Genomic DNA, 22,140 nt, shown 5'->3' with positions numbered 1-22,140 from the left:
GTGTGTTCAGAGATGCTCTTCTACTTCCAGGTTTGGTGTGTTGTGTGTTCAGAGATGCTCTTCTGCTTCAAGGTTTGGTGTGTTGTGTGTTCAGAGATGCTCTTCTACTTCCAGGTTTGGTGTGTTGTGTGTTCAGAGATGCTCTTCTGCTTCAAGGTTTGGTGTGTTGTGTGTCCAGAGATGCTCTTCTGCTTCAAGGTTTGGTGTGTTGTGTGTTCAGAGATGCTCTTCTACTTCCAGGTTTGGTGTGTTGTGTGTTCAGAGATGCTCTTCTGCTTCAAGGTTTGGTGTGTTGTGTGTTCAGAGATGCTCTTCTACTTCCAGGTTTGGTGTGTTGTGTGTTCAGAGATGCTCTTCTGCTTCAAGGTTTGGTGTGTTGTGTGTTCAGAGATGCTCTTCTGCTTCAAGGTTTGGTGTGTTGTGTGTTCAGAGATGCTCTTCTACTTCCAGGTTTGGTGTGTTGTGTGTTCAGAGATGCTCTTCTGCTTCAAGGTTTGTTGTGTTGTGTGTTCAGAGTTGCTCTTCTGCTTCAAGGTTTGGTGTGTTGTGTGTTCAGAGATGCTCTTCTGCTTCAAGGTTTGGTGTGTTGTGTGTTCAGAGATGCTCTTCTACTTCCAGGTTTGGTGTGTTGTGTGTTCAGAGATGCTCTTCTGCTTCAAGGTTTGGTGTGTTGTGTGTCCAGAGATGCTCTTCTGCTTCAAGGTTTGGTGTGTTGTGTGTTCAGAGATGCTCTTCTACTTCCAGGTTTGGTGTGTTGTGTGTTCAGAGATGCTCTTCTGCTTCAAGGTTTGGTGTGTTGTGTGTTCAGAGATGCTCTTCTACTTCCAGGTTTGGTGTGTTGTGTGTTCAGAGATGCTCTTCTGCTTCAAGGTTTGGTGTGTTGTGTGTTCAGAGATGCTCTTCTGCTTCAAGGTTTGGTGTGTTGTGTGTTCAGAGATGCTCTTCTACTTCCAGGTTTGGTGTGTTGTGTGTTCAGAGATGCTCTTCTGCTTCAAGGTTTGTTGTGTTGTGTGTTCAGAGTTGCTCTTCTGCTTCCAGGTTTGGTGTGTTGTGTGTTCAGAGTTGCTCTTCTGCTTCCAGGTTTGGTGTGTTGTGTGTTCAGAGATGCTCTTCTACTTCCAGGTTTGGTGTGTTGTGTGTTCACAGATGCTCTTCTGCTTCAAGGTTTGGTGTGTTGTGTGTTCAGAGATGCTCTTCTGCTTCAAGGTTTGGTGTGTTGTGTGTTCAGAGATGCTCTTCTGCTTCAAGGTTTGGTGTGTTGTGTGTTCAGAGATGCTCTTCTACAGACCACAGAACTGAACCTCACTGGATATTTTTTCTGTTTCTGACCATTCTCTGTAAACCCTAGAGATGGTTGTGTTTGAAAATCTCAGTAGATTAGCAGTTTCTAAAAACTCAGACCAGCTTGTCTGACTCAAACAACCACAACACGTTCAAAGTGACTTAAATCACCTGATGCTCAGTTTGAACTTCAGCAGATTGTCTTGATCGTGTCTACATCTACATTGAGTTGCTGCCATGTGATTGGCTGATTAGATATGTTTACGAGCAGTTGAACAGGTGACCTAATAAAGTGGCCTTGTTCTTATTCAATAATTCATCTCTGCTTTTTATACTGTATGTTGTCTCTGTAGTGATCAGAGAGAGATGGGGAGAGAGAGAGAGAGAGAGAGGGAGAGAGAGAGAGATGGAGGGAGAGAGAGATGGAGGGAGAGAGAGAGAAAGATGGAGAGAGAGAGAGAGAGAGATGGAGGGAGAGAGAGAGAGAGAGAGAGAGAGAGATGGAGGGAGAGAGAGAGAAAGATGGAGAGAGAGAGAAAGATGGAGAAAGAGAGAGAGAGAGAGAGAGAGAGAGAGAGAGAGAGAGAGATGGAGGGAGAGAGAGAAAGATGGAGAGAGAGAGAAAGATGAGAGAGAGAGAGAAAGATGGAGAGAGAGAGAGATGGAGGGAGAGAGAGAGAGATGGAGGGAGAGAGAGAGAAAGATGGAGAGAGAGAGAAAGATGGAGAGAGAGAGATGGAGGGAGAGAGAGAGAGAAAGATGGAGAGAGAGATGGAGGGAGAGAGAGAGAGAAAGATGGAGAGAGAGAGATGGAGGGAGAGAGAGAGAAAGATGGAGAGAGAGAGAAAGATGGAGAAAGAGAGAGAGGGAGAGAGAGATGGAGGGAGAGAGAGAAAGATGGAGAGAGAGAAAAGATGGAGAGAGAGAGAGAGAAAGATGGAGAGAGAGAGAGAGAGATGGAGGGAGAGAGAGAAAGATGGAGAGAGAGAAAAGATGGAGAGAGAGAGAGAGAAAGATGGAGAGAGAGAGAGAGAGATGGAGGGAGAGAGAGAAAGATGGAGAGAGAGAAAAGATGGAGAGAGAGAGAAAGATGGAGAGAGAGAGATGGAGGGAGAGAGAGAGAAAGATGGAGAGAGAGAGAAAGATGGAGAAAGAGAGAGAGGGAGAGAGAGATGGAGGGAGAGAGAGAAAGATGGAGAGAGAGAAAAGATGGAGAGAGAGAGAGAGAAAGATGGAGAGAGAGAGAGAGAGATGGAGGGAGAGAGAGAAAGATGGAGAGAGAGAAAAGATGGAGAGAGAGAGAGAGAAAGATGGAGAGAGAGAGAGAGAGATGGAGGGAGAGAGAGAGAGATGGAGGGAGAGAGAGAGAAAGATGGAGAGGGAGAGATGGAGGGAGAGAGAGAGAGAAAGATGGAGAGAGAGAGAGAGAGAGAGAGAGAGAGAGAGAGAGAGAAAGAGAGAGAGAGATAGAGATATATATATATATATAGAGAGAGAGAGAGAGAGAGAGAGAGAGAGAGAGAGAGAAACTGATCCTGTAAATCAGCTCTGGTCTGACGGACAGCACATCCCTGTATCGACCACTAATCATGGGCTAATAACCCTCCGCGAGTAAACCCTGACACCGTAACCTTCAGACACACTTCATCTCAGTAATGTGTAGATCTCTATATTCTTAATAAACTGTGGTGGAACCATAAATCAGTGATGAATCAGATGATATTATTAAGGTACTTTGATATACAGTGGGGTCCAAATGTCTGGGACAATAACATTTTTTTTACACTTTTTTTCTTTTCTTTTTTTTTTACTTCAAAATTTCACATTTAATTCAATGTGTTGCTTGTCATTTCTTTGCAATTATTTGTGAAATTTATTAGCAATTTCTAAGTGAAAATTGATTCAGAGGAAATCCTATACCAATTTTTGAAACCCTTATATCTGATAAAAATATAGTTGAAAATATCTGAAGAGACAACATGGTTTACACATGCATACAAAACCAGACATGCATTAAATGTGGATGTACCGGTATGTACGAAGAGTGTTTTTCTCCCCTTCTTTCAGCATTTTATTTTTTCTCCTAGAAATTGAGAAGGATAGTAGAAGGTTTCTTGCTCCGGAATAGTTTTTCATGATCGTTTTCGTTCATCTCTCTGACTCTTGATCAGACTGGTTTTGCTGCTGTACCTTTAAGACTTCTCTACATAAATTATGTTTGTTATTATTGGCTAGCCTCTACTTTATATTGTTGATCATCAGGTTGGTCCAAGTTTCTGAATGATAAATAGGTGTTGATATGTAAATGTAGGTGCTCATATGTTAATGAGCTTGTGCTGTATAGCAAATAAAACACTCTTCTATACAAAGAATATTTACTGAATCTTCTAGACACATTAGTTCTGTTCTAAACCCGTGACTTTCCTTGCTGTCTGTCTACATGCACTCACAAATATTTATGCCTCATTTTATGATTAAAATATTTTCGTAACTCGCTGCTTAACTACTATATTACAATGCATCGTTAAAGAAATCAACTAGCAATAGTCACGACTGTTTCCTGAAACTGTATTGTGCGCAAATTTATCGTTAAAACATGTTAATGTTAATGAAGTCATGCTGGTGGTGGAGTGGCTGGAGTAAAAACTTCTTTTAATTAGTCCGTTTGAGATCAAATTAATGCCAGATTTTTGCTATAAATTACGGACATGGCATTTGATGACTTATTCATAGTTATTTCTTAATGATGACACTCTCATTCAGTAATTATTGATTACATAATAAGGAACTACCTCAGTCCAAAATTTGATATTACTTACTGATTAGTTAAGCTTGTTTCCATAGTTAATATATTAGTTATTAGTAGTAGCTGAAGTGTTAGTATAGTACTACTCATTAGTCCTGCATTACTTTCTGCATAGTAACATAATAATATTAATGATGGACCATTATGCTAAAGTGTTACCCTTTTGGGAAACACACACCTAGATGAATGTTTTCACTGAGCTTGTCACAATGCATTCTGGGATCGCCTTCTCTATGAAGGACACAAATTGCAAAATATATGTAAATTGCTATCTTGTTAGGGAGATCGCTATAGGTTTTGAAACAGAGCTAATCATATTTTTCCGCTTAATACAGTTTCCTCAGTTTAGAATTGAACAAAGCCTTGATTTGAGATAGTTGTGCTGAATAGACCAGCGTCCAATGATGACGGCCCGTGAAACTCAAGCTGGCATTGTTTGTCCTGCACTGTCACGTCAGAGACTCCAGGAGCCAATCACATGGCCGTCTTTCACTGATGAGTGAGCAAGAAGACTGACATAACAAAGCATTCAGGATATGATCCAGCAGCGTTTTGCATCGCACAATGAGATCACATCACAGAACACACACATCCAGAATGAACATGCAGAAAAGAGGAAGCGGTTTATGAGCACTTACTTCAAGCCCTTGCTGTTTAGTGCATGATACAAATAATCATTTGAGGAAGGAAAACAGAGGAAAGCAGATTTTGAAATATATCATGGTGTCATGACTCTGTAAATAAATAAGATCCACATCCCACAATGCCTCACCTCGGCCTGTAGGGTCTCGAGGCGCATCATGTGCTGGTTGGTGGAGATGCTTTTCTCTTTGAAATCATCCCGTAAAGAATGAACCTGAGTAGACAACTGTTTCTCCACCTCGGCGGCCTGTGGACACAAACACAGAAACTTATGTTAGCTTCCCATAGACGTCTAGTCTATATGTTACGTGTACTGTATGTGCAGCCTGTATACTGTGAATAGTATATAAATTGCCTGTATGAACGGATTACCAGGACATTTGCAAAAATGTGCATTACACAACCACTGGATGAATTTGGAATAGCACTTTGTATTAAACTTTGCTGCCAGTGTGTGAGATACTGTATCCCACAATCATGGGCGTAATTTCCTATGGGGACAGGGGGGACATGTCCCCCCCACTTTTCAAAATCCCGTTTGTGCCCCCCCCCCCCCCCCCCCCCCCTCAAATTCATTTGTTATGATTTTAAACCGCACGCCGTCATCGCAACGGAGGAGAAGGACCGAGCCTGTGACGACACGCGCGTCCACGTCAAGGAACTTCGCGAGCACTCTAAAAATAGCTCACTGAAAGTTCTAATGAGCAGGAATAACGTTAGCGGTTGCGGCGCAACGCCAGAAACAACAACAGGTGACTTTAATGTCATCATGGATGAAAAGAAAGAAAGGAGATGTGAATTGGTTGATTCAGTAAATTTGCTCAGGTCAGGATAATCATATTTTCTGTCTAACGTTACACCTGTTGATGTTAGCCTTACGTTGACTGAGGCGAGCTACACTGCTGGTTAATAACTTCAGACTGTGTTAGCTAAATATATTAATGTAGAACATTCTGTGTAGCTTACTAAAAAATAAACATTCTGTAGGCCTACCATGAAAACGAGTCCACTTTAAACCGCTGCATTTTCTGTCAGCAACGAAGTAGTCAAGACAGAACCTAACAATAACACACACATTTATGCCAAAATGTCCGTTTTGTCGAGTATCCCACAAGAACAGTCTTAAATTAGTTAACGTTAAATAGAATCTTAAATGGAAGTAAAGAGTTGTGAGAGAATGAGAGGCGTGAGATCCTGTCAGCAGCGGCAGATCTTAAAGTGACAGCAGCCACTCATTCTCTCTGTCAGTAAAGTTAACCAAAGAACAGAAGGAAAAGAGAAAATTACTAACTGCTCTTGACTAAAGAACGGATTAATCAAATAAAATATTTTAAATTAATTTATTTAAATTAATATTTAATTTATAATTTATGCCGTTTTATAAACTTTCTGAAATGTCTGTATATTTCATACATGTTAGACAACTGGCACAGCTGTTAGACAGAAAGTCAACATAATATGACATCTATTATGGGTTTATGTGAGGTTTGTTTTAAGTTCACTTTTTTCACTATTTTTTGAAGCCTAATAAAATGAAGCCTAATTTCATCGAGATATTATTCTGTCTTTATGTTGTTTCTACATTACAGTGGAAATTGAGTCTCACTTTATTTAAATTTTATTTACACACAAAACATTAATAGCTAACATTTTTTACTTTATAAAATTATTCTCTTAAGTCTTGGCAATCGGCCCCTATTAAACAATAAAGTAAGACATCTTTTTCTTATATACATAGATAGCCTACTATTATTTTTGGCAGAATTTATCATTATAATCAAATGATTTCCTGGATTTTGCATCACCATTGTCCCTAAATGTCTGTAAATGCAGGAAATGGGATTCAAATCGAAAATATTTTCCCCCACTTTGTGTCCCCCCCACTTCTCAAACCAAAGTTACACCCTTGCCCACAATGCAATGCACTTCACTCTTTTTTTCCAGGGTCTTTAAAAAAAAAAAAATCGGCACTGGGGTGATTATGATCGTTTTTGTGTCACTGGATTTAACTTTTTTTTTTTTTTTTTTTTTCTAATTTCTTTACATTTTATTTTTATTATTTAAGGTACTTAAACCACTATGAGCCACTAGATTTAACAATTTTGTTTATTTCATTTATATTTTGATATTTTAACAAAATCTGGTTTACAAAGTACCCGGCTGCATAATATGACAATTTCTGGTACTTTGATCATTTTTAGCAATTAATTTAAACTACTTAATTTATTATTATTTTTACTTACTTACTTAATTTATTTTTACAATCTTAAAGACACTGGGCTGATACTATGACTGACTTTGAGCCACTTTTATTATAATTTTTGTTGTTGTTGTTGTTGTTGTTTTAATAAATCAGGTTTACAAGATATCCAGCTGATATGTGTGTGTTTTTGAGCCACTGGATTAGCTAAAGTTTGCCAGGTTAATGGCATTAAATTATTCAGAGGTTTGTTGGAAGAAGTTAGTAGCATGTTAAATAGATATTGCTTGATGACCAGCTGAGCCTGTAACAAGAATTAAGAGTTGATTTTTAACCTTCTGACTATTTTCATAATGTTAGCACACGCTTTCTTAACAGCAAGCCTGCTAACGTTATATTTTTTTCATAGAGAAATGTATTAAAAGAAAAAAAAAGCCTGTTGCTGTCCTAATAATCTAAGAGCATGAGTCATATTACAGAGAAACCCCACCTACACACACACACACATGCACGCCCCCAGACTCACCCCCACACACACACACACTCATTGATCACACTTGGCATTTTGTAGCACCTGTAGCAGATTCCAGCAGAGATCCGTGTGTGTGGATTGGGCGGCTGCGATCAGGCCACTGCATCTGTGAAACACTCATTACCATCAGCAACACTGCAGTCCCTACACTGACTCACATCATCTGTGACTGTCACCACGATGACCCACGAGTCCCGGCTACATACAAACACAACAATGACACTCACGACCGTATGAACTTTGCTGCTGCAATATCTCGCACTGAACATGTTTTTATCTGGGATTCAGATTATACACAGGATCCAGTAACCTGCTGTACACTGTGAGTTAACTATAGGGCCGTTCACACAGATTGCGTTTTTGCATTCCACTGCACTGCTTTTCCAACGTTTTTCTCTGTAAACATGCTCTAGATGGATGTCTTTCACCATTGTGAAAGTCAAAACAAACATTAAAAGAAGTTCAATTGAAATGACTATCATATATCATAATCATATATACACAGGAATGCACATAGTCACGTGCCACTCTTTATTTATAGAGTGCAGTGAAGTAAAAAAAAAACTTTAAAAGAAAATTGGTTTTGAATGATAAATTTAAAACCTTCATAAACTGAGCTACAAGGTTCTTAATCCATGGTATTTGCTTCTCCTGAAGCCGTCAACCCAAATTTTTTCATCTTATTTTTAAAATAATTGTTTAACAGTGGAATTCCTGTTGAAAAACTACATTACCCATGATGCTGTACAGAAAATTCCATCAATCAGAGAGTTGAAAAAAGCAACGCCAAAAACACGCCAAAAGATCTCTTTAGCTCCGCCCACTTTACATCAACGTTTGTCGTGCTGTGATTCACCTCGTAGCTGATTGGCTTGCTTCATGGCTTATAATTCTTTAACCAAGACTATATTTAAAATGAGAATCAATCACCAATCGAAATTATTTCATTCCAACTAAAACAGAAATTATCCATTTAAACATGGCTAATCCCATACAAAAATGTAATATATGGCCATATATCTACTTATATTTTAAATTGCATGACATATATCTATACATATATTTGACTTATCTGAGAACACAATATATGCCTGCAACATATATGAACATTTATGTGTCCAAACATGTGATGAAAATATTTGAGTTCATCCATTATGATACCATAAATCTGCATATATTACAGTATAGTATTGGTTTCTCGCATATATGGCCAACATTAAGTATAATTATGTGACATACATATTTGTTTCCCAAATATTTAATAAATGTATGTAAACATACATGCATGTGATACTGATGCATTGAAATAAGTACATACATGCATATATACATATATATGCGTCTTACATATATTTAATATTTATGTGCATATACGGGAAAATATATGGCACTTACATGAAAACGTCCATTTTTGCTATATTTTGAAATATATGTTTCATATATGTCTATGTGTTTTATATATATGAATTTTGCATATATTCTCATATAGACAGCAGACATACATGGGCACTGACATTATATATGTAATTTACATATATTGACATATATATCACATTTCTGTATGGGATGTTAATATAGCCCCATTCACACAGCGTGTTGATCCCGGGAAATTGCCAGAACACCTTCTGTGTGAACGAAAACACGACCCGGGATTGATGCCGGGATCGATGCCGGGTTGGGGATCTAGTAACATTGCCGTGTTCAGTCCCGGAACACGCGCTGTGTGAACAAAAGCCGTAATCAATGCCGTGTCGTAATGATGGCGCTGAAGCCGGGATCGTTCGCCAGCGTGAAGCGGTACGTAATGCGCTAGTTTATGATCGAATCAGAGAATAAAATGCACAAGCGTGCTTTCTCTCTCTCTCTCTCTCTCTCTCTCTCTCTCTCTCTCTCTCTCTCTCTCTCTCTCTCTCTCTCTCTCTCTCTCTCTCTCTCTCGAGAGAGAGAGAGAGAGAGAGAGAGAGAGAGAGAGAGAGAGAGAGAGAGAGAGAGAGAGAGAGAGAGAGAGAGAGAGAGAGAGAAAGCACGCTTGTGCATTTTATTCTCTGATTTATTATCTGAGAGAGAGAGAGAGAGAGAGAGAGAGAGAGAGAGAGAGAGAAAGCACGCTTGTGCATTTTATTCTCTGATTTATTATTCTCTGATTTTATTCTCTGATTCTCTGATTTATTCTCGCAGCTTATAAGCAAATTATAGACGCTGCTGAGACATTACATGTCACATCGATGTCACGTGTCTTTACAGGATTTTTACAGGTTGTGTGTGTGAACGCACTCTCTGATTCCGGAAAATCACTGGCAGTGTGAATGAACAAAAGTCAAACGAACCCGGTTCAAATCCCAGGTCACTTTATCTGTGTATTTTCCGTAATCTCTGTGTGAAAGGGGCTTATGAGAAATCAACCCAAACAAACGTATTGCTCTGCCCCCAAAACACATGAACAAAAGTGGATGTCTCTTTATCATTTCTGAAACTAAGCAAAATAATGTTTATCAAAAAATAAAGCGAAAATGGCGAACAAAGGACTAAAAATTTACATACAGTATACAAGATTATTCACAACCAAGAGTCTCCGGACAAACAGACACTGAAAACTGTCCTGTTGCTAGAGCTAACATTACAACAACAGCATAGCTTGGTTCTGTGAAACACAACAAAACCAGTGTTACTCACGTATAGAGCAGAAAAACACAACCTCGCTGTCTCTCCAGCGCTCAAAAGCTTTTCTAATATTAACGCAGGTCCTGAAGCTCTTGCCTGATCATAACCTTTCTTTTCCCAGTGATATTCCTTTTGTAATGTGTGGTGGTTGTGTCCGGTCCGATCCACTTTCAACTGCATCTCTCAGAAATCGCTTACTGCACCTTTAAGGATTCTGACAAGTGACAAGTACCACTAAAAGTAAAATTTGTGCACTTTTTTTCTGACAGTGTGCATCACATTATGTCAAGGCTGTAGAATCTTAACTTTATTTATTCATTGGTTTTTTCCTGACAGGAGGAATCTCCTGATAAAAGAGTTTTTGTAAAATAATACTCCTCAATGTTGAGAACAGAGAGGACACGTCAGCCATCTTGACCTTGGACTCAACTTTCTGTTGGCACAGATAAAGACTCGACACAGATAAAGAAATGTTTTAAGAAGCAGGTTTTCACTTGTAAGGTCCTTTGACTCATATCGGATTGCTGAACTTCTCGTTAGTTTGATATTGTTTAAGCTTTAAGCCAAAAAACATCATCAAGAATACTTTATTGCTCGGCTGATTCATCAAATGAAAGAGAAGCAGGAAGGGAATTTGAAGTTCAAGTAAAGTTATTTTAGTATTATTTATTAATATTTTGAATTAGCTTATACTTTTATATTTTCAGTTTTAATTTTTAGTTTAATTTTTAGTAATTTTGTAACATGCTTGTCATTTTCTATTATTATTATTTTTTTTATATTATAATTTAGGATTCATTTATTTTTTTTATTTCATTTTTAGTTTATTTCCAGTTAGTTATTTTAGTGCTTCAACTTATTTCAGTAAGTTGCCAAAGCAACATTTCTAATTTATATTTAGTGTAGAATTCAGCTTTATTTCAATTAACAGAAATCCTTTTAATAGTTGTAGTTTTAGTTAATAACCCTGGTTGAAAGGCACAATATATTCTGCTTTATAGTCTTGACCAAAATAAACATCCGCTGGTTTGTGGTTAAACAGGAAGAACAGTTGTATGTATCTTCCTCTTTGTATGTTAGGCCACGTCCACACGAAGCCAGAGCTTTCCCTATCCGATCTTTTTTTCCTCGTTCTAAAGAAAAATTCCGTAAACACGGCGCCGTCTCAAGAAATATCTGCCCACACACGAAACCACTGAAGCCGACTCAAACCGATGTAGTTTACATGCCAGACCAGTACGAGGCTCTGTAATTCTGACACAGATACACTAAAAACAGAGAAGAAGACTTGCGCATAAACCTTTCGCGCTGTATACAATAATATACAGTGTGTAATATTAGGCACAGTAGCTTCTTTTCTTTTTTACCGAGAACTTTATTGAACAATATGAAAAACCATAAATGGCCTGGTACAAAATAGGGATGAGTCACGATATTCGATTAGCTAAAGAATAAAGCTTGCCACAAAGAACCGGCAAATAGCCTAATCATTATGAATGTGTCAAATATAGCAAGGAGACATTTTAATTGTTTATTAAGAAGGTGCCTATAGAGAGAAATGCACACTTCATACGGATTATTAGAGTTGTCTGTTTCTTTTCGTTTTGAATTGTTTTGTTTAAAAGTAGACATTTCAAGCTTAGATATATTTCTGAGTTTCTGTTCATTTATGAGACAAGCTCCAGTTCACGTGCGATGCAAGTTATATCGCGTTGGCGCCTCCATGTCCTGATTATAGGCTATTGTCTCCTATATTTGCTCCAGGAAATTGGTTGATGAAACATTGATTAAAATTAAGATACAATTTAAACAAAACTTTAAAGAAAGGCTTTATACAAAACAAAACTTAATGAAGTGGTCAAAATGATGTGTCTCGATATTGCGCATCTTATGATTAGGCTACTCACGCTGTTCACTTTTCATATAATCAACATATATGAAATGGAAAAAAATAACATAATATTTACACATAAATATGAAACTAACTTTTCTTCAATGGCTACAACACATAGGCCTACAGTACAGGAGAAATTTTATGTCGGATAAATAAAATAGCCTACATTAAAGTGGGCCTAAATAATAAATAAAGAAATAAAAGAGGCTCAGTAGCTTCTGAAGCATGAACTCAAGCAAGTAGTCGCAGTTGTTGTTACTGATTTAGCGTGTCTGACGTGTCTGGCTAGTCGACACGTGGGGTGATGACATCATCGTTTCACAAAATATACGGATTGGCCGTACACACGAAAACACAAGGGTGTCGTTTTCAGATTTATCCACCCTGGGACCCGGTTTCAAAAAATAGCGGTTTAGTCTCCCAAAACGCCGGATCCGTCTGGACGAAACGCCGATCCGATAAAAAAATGTGTACGTATACAGTACTATACAGCTAAACGCGTCTCCGTGTGGACAGGGCCTTAGTGATTCGATTTTTTTCAAGCTTGCATTAAACTGAGAGTAAAGTGGTCACTCTTTTTTTTTTTTAAATGTCCTTAAAAACATTCAATTACATTAAATAATGTGGAGAAACTCAGATCATTCTGTCTTGAAGAAGCTGATGAGAAATGTTTGAATTAACATTGAAATCTCTGACTTTTTGATTGTAGACTGATTGTAGATTAATAAATGCTTTATAAGTATGTTTCATTGTTAGTTCATGTTAACTAATGTAGTTATTAATGTTTACAAAGTAAACCTTATTGTAAAGTGTTATCAATAAAGCTGCTTTGAAACAGTCCATAAAAGCGCTATATATAAATGAAGGTGGCTTGACTTGACTGGTGTCTTGGCAAATCTGAGCACAGTTTGAGACATCTTTTCCCCACAACTAAAATCTGAGAAGTAGGAGATTTAATTTAGCATCTCTGCTGATTCTTAATTGTGATTTTTTTCTTTCCCACTGGATCTAACATCATTCATAACGCAATTTAAAACTAAAATGTAATTACATTTGCATCACCTTCATCACGAGTGATAATCAAAGAGCCATTAGTGTCTGTCCATTCAGGAGTGTAATCTCAGTGTGAATCGTGTCTGATGTTATCAGATCGACATGACCCACGGCAGACGCGCGTCTCACACACTCACTCGTGTGTATTGAACCGCAGGCGCGTCACATGGCATGCTGTGAGATTGCATGTTCTTTTATGACTGCGGATGCGGCTCCTATTCTTTCATTAGTGTCTCATTTACATAACAAAGAGAATTGCTAAAGGAAACTCCTTTTTACACTCATTTAGAGTGTCTTATTAGTTGAATCCGAGGTTGGGGGGGGGGGGGTCGCGTTCCCATGGTAACGCATGGATTTGAACATGACACTTGAGGTTGCCATAGCGATATGTGGGAATAGTGATCGGAGGTGCTGAGACATGTCTTAGTCATACTGTCAGAGCAGGATACCTGTGACATTTCTGCGACAGACACTGGAGACACTCAAGTAAAATATGTCAGACTGCTGAACAGTTCACATTCTGAATCGCAGTGATTTTACCACATTTAACTGGTGTTGGGGAAGGAGGGGTTCAGTTCAAATTGCTTTTATGTACTTGTGGCAACAGCAATATGAAAAAATCATTTTTGGTGGGGTAAATGACTAGTTTTGTCTTCGGTGAGCATTACTAGTGCTGATAGTGATGTGATCGAGTCTCTACACTAAGTATTAGTATTGAGCATCATCCCGTGTGTCGTCCTGCGGTATTATCCCTTTCACACTAGACAGGGAGAAACCACCTAGCAAACACACAGAACAACTTAACCACGCCCTGGCAACACCCCGGCAACACCCCGGCATCATGGCAGTGAGTTTACTGTAGTTTTAATGGGTTCTTGACTCGTCTCTGTATTAGACGTCCCAGCAGGGTTAACCTTAGAGATGTTCTTCTGTTTCAGAGCTCCTTCTGTCTGACCCCACAACCTGTAACCCATGTTACTCTGCCATTCATTTCCAACGCAGCCCACCAGTGAACATATAATCAATGGGATCATTTATAAAATCACTCCATCTTGATAATGAAATGTGGGTCTATTTTGTTCGGTGTCCATCTCTCTCTCTCTCTCTCTGTCTCTCTCTCTCTCTCTCTCTCTCTCTCTCTCTGTCTCTCTCTCTCTCTCTCTCTCTCTCTCTGTCTCTCTCTCTCTCTCTCTCTCTGTCTCTCTCTCTCTCTCTCTCTCTCTCTCTCTCTGTCTCTCTCTCTGTCTCTCTCTCTCTCTCTCTCTCTCTCTCTCTCTCTCTCTCTCTCTCTCTCTCTCTGTCTCTCTCTCTGTCTCTCTCTCTCTCTCTCTCTCTCTCTCTGTCTCTCTCTAAACCTTTCTAATATAATTAGTAAAATGCTTCTCACTGATCAGATTAGGCTGCTGGGGTTCTGGCTTTTTTGACAACCCCCTGCTTCCAGGACTGGCGGACAGACGTGTGTGTGTGTGTGTGTGTGTGTGTGTGTGTGTGTGTGTGTGTGTGTGTGTGTGTGTGTGTGTGTGTGTGTGTGTGTGTGTGTGTGTGTGTGTGCGCCTGTGTGTGTGTGTGCGCCTGTGTGTGTGTGTGCGCCTGTGTGCGCCTGTGTGTGTGTGTGCGCCTGTGTGTGTGTGTGTATGTGTGTGTGCGCGCATGCAACAGAAAGCATCTGTCCAACACAACACAATATGTTCAGTACATTAGCTAAACATTAATGCTGTCTGTATTTGCTAGGCTTTACCTACTTGATAAGCTCTACTTCATTATCTAGTTAAGTTGCCACTGTCCCTCCAGAAAAAAAATATCTTATTTATGTCAACTGTGTCTTATTTATATGTCAACTTATGTCCATTAGTTAACATAAGTTAATGCATTAACTAACAATGAGAAATACATTTGTCACAGTATTTATATATCTTTAATGTTAGTTATTAAAAACACAACTGTTCATTGTTAGTACATGTCAGCTCAGGTCCATTAAATAATATTAACAGATTTAAAAATGTATAAGTAAATGCTGAAATAAACATGAAGATTAAGAAGTATGTTTCATTGTTAGTTCATGTTAACTAATGTAGTTATTAATGTTTATAAATTAAACCTTTTTAATTGTTAAAAAGTGTTATCAATGTTTCTCCTAAAAGTTCCTTGAGAGAAATAATTAAAAATGCAATTGTTGGATACAATAAAAGTATAGAGCTATATCGGAAAATTCATATTGAGTGCAAAGTTTTATCTTCTTTCTCAGGAGAAACATCTACTGTAAGAAGCAGGAGACTGTTTTCCTAAATAAATATTTATGAGATATTAATCAGATCTCATTTGTGATTTTCTTTTAATCAGGTTGTTCAGATATGTATCAGCATAGTGTTCTTGCTGTCCTCTCTTGCTCTGTTTCAGTTGGTTGTACCTAATGCTGTTGGTAAAGAAAAGAGGATCTGGATTAAACCCTAATCCCACCTGAGTTCATGCATGAGTCACTCTGCCTTATGTCACTTCCTGTTGCTTGTCCCACTGATGGAAGGTCATCTGAGTCTGAACTCTGGAGCAACAGATCCATTAGCGGATCTGTCAAGCCCATCTAGTTATCTCATATTCAGCGCCTCTTTTCTTGCTTCAGAGAACATCACCATCAGCAGCCAACTAGCTTCTGGGTTTAATTACTTAAACAAATTGAAAACACCAGGGGAACTACTGATGGTAACCGGCCACACCTTGACACCTTACCACAATAATTTTTTTTATATTTTGCTGGAAAATATTACTATGTAGTCAAAATTTGGCTAGTTAGTTCTAGTAGTTAGCCCAGGCTGATATATGTCAGAACAACATCATTCTGATATAAAAACGAATAAACCAATGAGGTTCATTCTCGTGTTACGCAGCACGTTTGAGCTTCAGTAAGAACCAATGAGGTTCATTCTCGTGTCACGCAGCACGTTTGAGCTTCAGCAAGAACCAATGAGGTCCATTCTTGTGTTACGCAGCATGTTTGAGCTTCAGCAAGAACCAATGAGGTCCATTCTTGTGTTACGCAGCACGTTTGAGCTTCAGCAAGAACCAATGAGGTCCATTCTTGTGTTACGCAGCACGTTTGAGCTTCAGTAAGAACCAATGAGGTTCATTCTCGTGTTACGCAGCACGTTTGAGCTTCAGCAAGAACCAATGAGGTTCATTCTCGTGTTACGCAGCACGTTTGAGCTTCAGCAAGAACCAATGAGGTCCATTCTTGTGTTACGCAGCACGTTTGAGCTTCAGCAAGAACCAATGAGGTCCATTCTTGTGTTACGCAGCACGTTTGAGCTTCAGCAAGAACCAATGAGGTCCATTCTTGTGTTACGCAGCACGTTTGAGCTTCAGCAAGAACCAATGAGGTCCATTCTTGTGTTACGCAGCACGTTTGAGCTTCAGCAAGAACCAATGAGGTCCATTCTTGTGTTACGCAGCACGTTTGAGCTTCAGTAAGAACCAATGAGGTTCATTCTCGTGTTACGCAGCACGTTTGAGCTTCAGCAAGAACCAATGAGGTTCATTCTCGTTACGCAGCACGTTTGAGCTTCAGCATGAACCAATGAGGTTCATTGTCATGTTACGCAGAACGTTTGAGCTTCAGCATGAACCAATGAGGTTCATTCTCGTGTTACGCGACGCGTTTGAGCTTCAGCAAGAACCAATGAGGTCCATTCTTGTGTTACGCAGCACGTTTGAGCTTCAGTAAGAACCAATGAGGTTCATTCTCGTGTTACGCAGGACTTTTGAGCTTCAGCAAGAACCAATGAGGTTCATTCTCGTGTTACGCAGCACATTTGAGCTTCAGCATGAACCAATGAGGTTCATTCTCATGTTACGCAGAACGTTTGAGCTTCAGCATGAACCAATGAGGTTCATTCTCGTGTTACGCGACGCGTTTGAGCTTCAGCATGAACCAATGAGGTTCATTCTCATGTTACGCAGAACGTTTGAGCTTCAGCAAGAACCAATGAGGTTCATTCTCGTGTTACGCGACGCGTTTGAGCTTCAGCATGAACCAATGAGGTTCATTCTCATGTTACGCAGAACGTTTGAGCTTCAGCATGAACCAATGAGGTTCATTGTGTTACGCAGAATGTTTGAGCTTCAGCAAGAACCAATGAGGTTCATTCTCGTGTTACGCGGCACGTTTGAGCTTCAGCATGAACCAATGAGGTTCATTCTCGTGTTACGCGAAACGTTTGAGCTTCAGCATGAACCAATGAGGTTCATTCTCATGTTACGCAGAACGTTTGAGCTTCAGCAAGAACCAATGAGGTTCATTCTCATGTTACGCAGAACGTTTGAGCTTCAGCATGAACCAATGAGGTTCATTGTGTTACGCAGAATGTTTGAGCTTCAGCAAGAACCAATGAGGTTCATTCTCATGTTACGCAGAACGTTTGAGCTTCAGCAAGAACCAATGAGGTTCATTCTCATTTTACGCAGCACGTTTGAGCTTCTGCAAGAACCAATGAGGTTCATTCTTGTGTTACGCAGAACGTTTGAGCTTCAGCAAGAACCAATGAGGTTCTTTCTCGTGTTACGCGGTACGTTTGAGCTTCAGCATGAACCAATGAGGTTCATTCTCGTGTTACGCGGCACGTTTGAGCTTCAGCAAGAACCAATGAGGTTCATTCTCGTGTTACGCGGCACGTTTGAGCTTCTGCAAGAACCAATGAGGTTCATTCTTGTGTTACGCAGAACGTTTGAGCTTCAGCAAGAACCAATGAGGTTCATTCTCATGTTACGCAGCACGTTTGAGCTTCTGCAAGAACCAATGAGGTTCATTCTTGTGTTACGCAGAACGTTTGAGCTTCAGCAAGAACCAATGAGGTTCATTCTCGTGTTACGCGGCACGTTTGAGCTTCAGCATGAACCAATGAGGTTCATTCTCGTGTTACGCGGCACGTTTGAGCTTCAGCAAGAACCAATTAGGTTCATTCTCATGTTACGCAGCACGTTTGAGCTTCTGCAAGAACCAATGAGGTTCATTCTTGTGTTACGCAGAACGTTTGAGCTTCAGCAAGAACCAATGAGGTTCATTCTCATGTTACGCAGCACGTTTGAGCTTCTGCAAGAACCAATGAGGTTCATTCTTGTGTTACGCAGCACGTTTGAGCTTCAGCAAGAACCAATGAGGTTCATTCTCGTGTTACGCGGCACGTTTGAGCTTCAGCAAGAACCAATGAGGTTCATTCTTGTGTTACGCACCACGTTTGAGCTTCAGCAAGAACCAATGAGGTTCATTCTCGTGTTACGCAGAACGTTTGAGCTTCAGCAAGAACAAATGAGGTTCATTCTTGTGTTACGCTGCACATTTGATTAGTTTTACAATCTCTTTATTAACTTTTTGAAGCATCAAAGTTGTAGTTGAGTAGCTGTCAACGGAGGGACAGAAAACTCTCAGATTGTATTTTTTTTTTTTAAATCTTCATGTGGGTTTAGAGGATGAATTAAAGCCTTACGGGTTTAGAACGACATGAGGGCGAGTAATTAATGACAGAATTTTCATTTTTGGGTGAACTATCCCTTTAAAGTGGCAGAAGACAGTATGCGCTTAGAATAAACAAAACAATTGCTTCTATCTTGCATACTACAGTAGCTCGAAACTCCTTATGAACAATCAAACCTGCAAATGATCATGATATGAGCCTGGTTTGGCACCTTTTCTTGTATATGTGGGCACAATGAGTTGTTTAGTCGTTGTTATGCTGTTTTTCGTCCGCTGGTGTGAACGCTAATAGTTAGAGTTATCGTTTATTTATCTTTCTTTTATTTATTCATTTTAACTTCTAAAAAATGAACTACTATAGTTCCTGGTGTGAATGGGCCTTTTATTCTCTATTCATTCTTTTCTGAGAACATATTCAGGTTTTGCTGTGTTATTGCCCTCAGCTGGAAGACCTTGTGCTGCCAGTCTTGATTAGTTTATAATCCTCAAATCTTCTGCCATTATGTGTGCACATTATTAGAACCACATGTGGTAATAGGACGTGTGTGTATTGTGTGTGTGTCGGAGTAAATGAAATTGACTAGGATTGACAGCATTAAAGCATTATGAGGCCTAAGTGTGAGTGTTATGGACAGCTGCAGTAAATCTGAATGTTAAAAACATTAACATCAGTCTGTCAGGGGGACGATGGTGTTTAGATCCAGGAAGAGATTGTTTTCTGACCTCAGCTGCGTCACTGCCACAACACCCCAGCTATCCTGGGGCAAAATCAATGAGACTTCAAACATGTCTGTGAACAAGAGTTGCACAAAGAACCTGCCATTATTAAAGCACAAACTAAACTCAGTGTGGCATTTAACCTGCAAATCTCAATTTCCTGTCAAATCAATCCACCCCAGTTTCCCCTCATTACTCAGTCACTGATTTACAAAGATTAACCATCATTTCTCAGAAGGCAATCATTTTAAATTCCATCATATTTAGAAGTGACTTCAGCCAGTGTGATGCAAAAGACACATGGGATAATGTAAATCCTATTTTGTGATATCAAGATATACGGTGAATATATATATACACCAAAATAACTTGGATTTTGATGTCAACATTGAAGGATATAGTAGGCATTTTCAACTTGATTAAAAAATCTAATTTTTTATTAACCCTAATATTTTTATTTAAAAAAATGTTGTCCTACCTATGCATGATTATATGGCTAATTACAATGGATTATTTGAATTCAGCATTGTTTGTTGCATTGTTGTTTTTCCTGCTGTGAGAATATATACTATCAGAAAAGATCTGCAGTGTATTTTTGGGTTGCCCAAATCCACCATCTGAGAATTACTGTATTAAACTAGCATAAATTTAGTTTGTGTGTGTGTGTGTGCGTGCGTGCGTGTGTGTGTGTGTGTGTGTGTGTGTGTGTGTGTGTGTGTGTGTGTGTGTGTGTGTGTGTGTGTGTGTGTGTGTGTGTGTAAACAAACTAATTTAGAGGTCTTTAGAATCGCGTGGAAAGACAGTATGTCACGTTATAAAAAGGCTCTAAAAGCAGCCAGGGCTGAGCATCTCCGCAAACTAATAGAAAATAACCAAAATAATCCAAGGTTTTTATTCAACACCGTGGCTAGACTAACAAATAAACAAACATCACCAGAGCAAAATATTCCATTACAATATAGTAGTAATGATTTTATGAATTACTTCAATGAGAAAATAGAAAGCATCCGAAACAAAATTGTAAATATACAATCCTCTATGATGTCTTATGATTCAGCCTCAATTATGGCCCCTCTAGAACAACTACACCGCTTTACAACTATAGGACAGGAAGAGCTAAATAAACTTATCATTGCATCGAAACCAACAACATGTTTATTAGATCCAATACCCACTAAACTACTGAAAGAAGTGTTACCTGTAGTCGAAGAGCCTCTTCTTAATATTATTAACTCGTCTTTATTTTTAGGTCATGTTCCAAAAATATTCAAGCTGGCAGTAATAAAACCTCTCATTAAGAAACCGCAATTAGATCCAAATAACTTAGCAAATTACAGACCCATCTCAAATCTTCCATTTATGTCTAAAATACTAGAAAAAATTGTGTCCGCTCAATTGTGCTCTTTCTTACAAGAAAATGATATCTATGAAAAATTCCAGTCGGGATTCGGACCGCATCATAGCACAGAAACTGCGCTAGTTAAAATTACAAATGATTTACTTTTAGCTTCTGACCAAGGCTGTATCTCAATACTAGTTCTACTCGATCTAAGCGCTGCGTTCGACACTATCGATCATAAAATACTCCTGGATCGACTACAAAACTACACTGGTGTTCAGGGACAGGCATTAAGCTGGTTTAGATCTTACTTATCAGACCGTTACCATTTTGTCTGTCTAAATGGGGAAAAATCAAAGATAACGTCAGTAGACTATGGAGTGCCGCAAGGATCTGTGTTAGGCCCTCTGCTATTCTCAATATACATGCTGCCACTTGGTAATATTATAAGAAAACATGGAATTAATTTCCACTGTTATGCTGATGACACTCAATTATATATCTCATCACGACCAGATGAAAACACTAACTTATCTAAATTGACAGAGTGTCTAAATGATATAAAATGCTGGATGACGTGTAATTTCCTGCTATTAAATTCAGATAAAACGGAGGTACTACTTATTGGTCCAAAAAACTACCCACAAAATCCCTTACAATACAACTTTAATTTAGAAGGATGTCCTGTTACTTTATCCACTACAGTAAAAGACCTGGGTGTTATACTAGACCGCAACTTGACTTTCGAAAATCATATTTCATATATTACAAGAACAGCCTTTTTCCACCTTAGAAACATTGCTAAGCTACGCAACATGCTATCTGTTTCTGATGCAGAAAAGTTAGTTCATGCATTCATGACCTCGAGACTAGATTACTGTAATGCTTTATTAGCTGGCTGTCCTGCATCCTCAATCAACAAGCTACAGTTAGTGCAAAATGCAGCTGCTAGAGTTCTTACTAGATCAAGAAAATATGATCATATAACTCCTATTTTATCATCTCTACACTGGTTACCTATTAAGTTACGTATCAATTACAAAGTATTCCTACTGACCTATAAAGCCCTAAATGGTTTAGCTCCTGCGTATTTAACAGACCTTCTATCGCCATACAATCCATCGCGCTCTTTAAGATCACTAAATTCGAGGCTTCTGGTCATTCCTAGGATATCTAAGTCCACTAAAGGAGGGAGGGCGTTCTCGCATTTAGCTCCTAAACTCTGGAATAGCCTTCCTGATATTGTACGAGACTCAGACTCGCTGTCCCAGTTTAAAACTAGATTAAAGACGCATCTCTTTAACCAAGTATTCACTTAATGCTTAACCTTTGATACTGCTGAATCAGTTTGAATGCATTAACATTATGAACATCAGCTATGCTAATTATTTCCCATCTGCCTTTCTGCTGTTATCTCGGGACGCTAGTCCCGAGGTAAATAGCGTTCGTCAGCTCCAGTTTGTATCCAGCCTCTCACGGAGACTTCAGATGCCCCAACGCCTGTGAAGAGACGACTCGACGCCTGTGAAGAGACGACTCAAAGCCGGCGATATG

The 22,140-nt window shown here is 39.1% G+C and overlaps 1 protein-coding gene across 2 annotated transcripts in view; it reads right to left on the bottom strand.

Annotated features, from left to right (window-relative positions):
* Positions 1-22,140, bottom strand: part of bicdl1 (BICD family like cargo adaptor 1) — a 48,068-nt gene that overhangs the window by 19,401 nt on the left and 6,527 nt on the right. For both annotated transcript variants that reach the window (XR_013195694.1, XM_077206876.1), the window contains exon 3: positions 4,860-4,976. Coding sequence is in view for 1 of the 2 variants with exons in the window: in XM_077206876.1 (XP_077062991.1) it covers positions 4,860-4,976 (117 nt within the window). In the remaining variant the exon portion in view is untranslated. The remainder of the gene's footprint in view (positions 1-4,859; positions 4,977-22,140) is intronic.

Source organism: Siphateles boraxobius, unplaced genomic scaffold, assembly GCF_051911475.1.
Source record: "Siphateles boraxobius isolate OS27281-9 unplaced genomic scaffold, OSU_SipBor_1 57, whole genome shotgun sequence".
NCBI classification, from domain to species: domain Eukaryota; kingdom Metazoa; phylum Chordata; class Actinopteri; order Cypriniformes; family Leuciscidae; genus Siphateles; species Siphateles boraxobius.
Note: the sequence above shows the minus strand (reverse complement) of the source record. Positions and strands in the feature narration are given on the sequence as shown.